This window comes from Ailuropoda melanoleuca, unplaced genomic scaffold (assembly GCF_002007445.2).
Source record: "Ailuropoda melanoleuca isolate Jingjing unplaced genomic scaffold, ASM200744v2 unplaced-scaffold71419, whole genome shotgun sequence".
In the NCBI taxonomy this organism is placed as follows: Eukaryota; Metazoa; Chordata; class Mammalia; order Carnivora; family Ursidae; genus Ailuropoda; species Ailuropoda melanoleuca.
Window position 1 is genome coordinate 1 of NW_023246525.1, and position 2,220 is coordinate 2,220.

Below are 2,220 nucleotides of genomic sequence, written 5' to 3' on the forward strand. Positions count from 1 at the left end.
AAAAAAAATAGGAACTTTGAATTACCCTCTGTGCTGCTTTTATTTTAAACATAAAAAACAGTTATTTATTGTTTCTCATTCTTCTGCCATTGAATTCCTTATGGTTTTGATTTCTTTAGAATGCAATGAGGGCAACAGTCGAACACCAGGAAAATTGGCCTTCCCTTACACCAATTGAAGTGATTGTTGTCTTGGGAAAAGAAGATCTTACAATTAAGGTAACCATTCTCTGTTGTTCTTTTGAGTCTCTCTTGAGATAAAGTGTCAATAATAATAAATAATAAATAATAATAAATAAATAATAATAAAGCTCTCTGCTTTGAGCAGCAGATCAAAGTCATGTACACCAGGTGACTTTTAAATAAAAGAAAAAATTTGTAGATCGACCAATGCACCTTGTTTTTAATGCATAGCTTTGGTCTGTTTAAGATTTCAGACAGAGGAGGTGGCGTTCCCCTGAGGATCATTGAGCGCCTCTTTAGTTACACTTACTCCACTGCACCAACGCCCGTGATGGATAATTCTCGGAATGCTCCTTTGGTAAGACCAATTAAATAGCTAAGTTCATCCCAGCCACCTAGTTCTCAATGTAAAGCAAGGATTAGAAGGAAGTATATAGGCAAGTTAGTCAATTTAGTTAAATTGGGCGTGAGGGTTGTGAGAAAGCATGAGAAGGCAAGCTGAAGACGGTGAAACGATTTACAAAAGGTCTCTGATTGGAAGCAGAAAATACTTATCTGAGTTCTAGAACATCAGTAGCAGGGAGGATAATAACTCCTTCCTACGTTTTGTGTTTCAGTGAGCATGTCCACTTCTTTGCCAATAACTGATCTTTTTTCCTCTAGGCCGGTTTTGGTTACGGCTTGCCAATTTCTCGTCTCTATGCCAAGTACTTTCAAGGAGATCTGAATCTCTACTCTATGTCAGGATATGGAACAGATGCCATCATCTATTTAAAGGTATCCCTTCAATTCAGTAGAAACAATCATGTTTCTATTTTTTTTAAGATTTTATTTATTTGTTTATTTGAGAAAGAGAGTTCGAGCAGGGGAAGGGGCAGAAGAAGAGGGAGAGAAAGAATCTCAGATGGACTCCCCACTGAGTGTGGGGCCCGACTTGGGGCTCGATCTCATCATGAACCTGAGATCATGACCTGAGGTGAAATCAAGAGTCGGATGCCCAACCGACTGAGCCACCCAGGCACTCCGAAGCAATATTTCTGAAAGCCATGCTTCTTTTATGGCCCCAACTTCCATGGTCCACAGTGAATTCCCCAAACTGAGTTAATGCAAATAATGACCACAAGTCATTTATTTTTTCTGTTTGGTATGTGTAGACGTACTATTTAATATTTAATATGATAACTTACCAATTAGAAGTGGGACCAGGCTCCCTGCTTCAAGTGAAGCAAAATTGTTTCTCAAGAAGCATATTAGTTTCCAAGTGAGGAGATCCCCATGTGAATTTTTTAAACCAACACCTTTTGGCATCTGTGAGAATAGCTGTACCTTTGTTTTACTTAAACTCGTGGGAAATATATGGTAATAATGTTCCAGCCTAGAAAACAACTGATACCAAGATATGCAAGACCTTAAGCTGACCTTATTAGAAATCCAGGGAAGGAAAAGCTAACTGCTCACAAGCTGTCAGTGGGATGTCTGGCATTTCCTGATTAAACTTTAAAACTTGGTACATGTTTTTTTCTATTTCTGATAAAGTCTCAATTTATTTGGTAAGGTCACTGCTCTGATTCGTTAATTGTTTTCCAGCTGTTTGAATTGAAAATGTATTTACAGATTTTAGTAACTAAAACATTAAGCTTGTCGACTCCCATTTTGTGCAAGGGAATTATTTGCTGAGAAGCCTTTGACTATCTGAAATAGTTAATGTATTCATTTCTTAAATGAGCAAATGTCTTCAAAGTACTGGGAAAGATTAAGAGATGATAGATTGATAGTATCAGATTTTAATAAATTAATAGTATCAGATTAGGACTCTTTATCAGTGATACAAAGGTTTTTGTAAAGAATAGCTTTGCTATTCAGTTCTATCACATCAGCAACATCCGAACAAGGGACATATGTAAATATTGAAGACGAATTCTGTTCCCCAATTTATAACTGGATATATACTATTTTAGCCTCTACAGGGTAGAAATAAATATTTGTTTTTTACTTTTCTTTTATACACTTCCTAGCATATTATGGGCTATGGTGTGCT

General features: G+C 36.7%; 1 protein-coding gene across 1 annotated transcript; it reads left to right on the top strand.

Annotated features, from left to right (window-relative positions):
* The first annotated feature begins 16 nt into the window (after positions 1-16).
* LOC117800499 (pyruvate dehydrogenase (acetyl-transferring) kinase isozyme 4, mitochondrial-like) lies at positions 17-2,189 on the top strand. The gene is made up of 3 exons (XM_034653048.1): positions 17-218; positions 430-540; positions 846-2,189. The coding sequence occupies exons 1-3, from the start codon at positions 126-128 to the stop codon at positions 1,155-1,157; spliced, it is 516 nt and encodes a 171-aa protein (XP_034508939.1). The 5' UTR covers positions 17-125; the 3' UTR covers positions 1,158-2,189.
* The last annotated feature ends 31 nt before the right edge of the window (positions 2,190-2,220 follow it).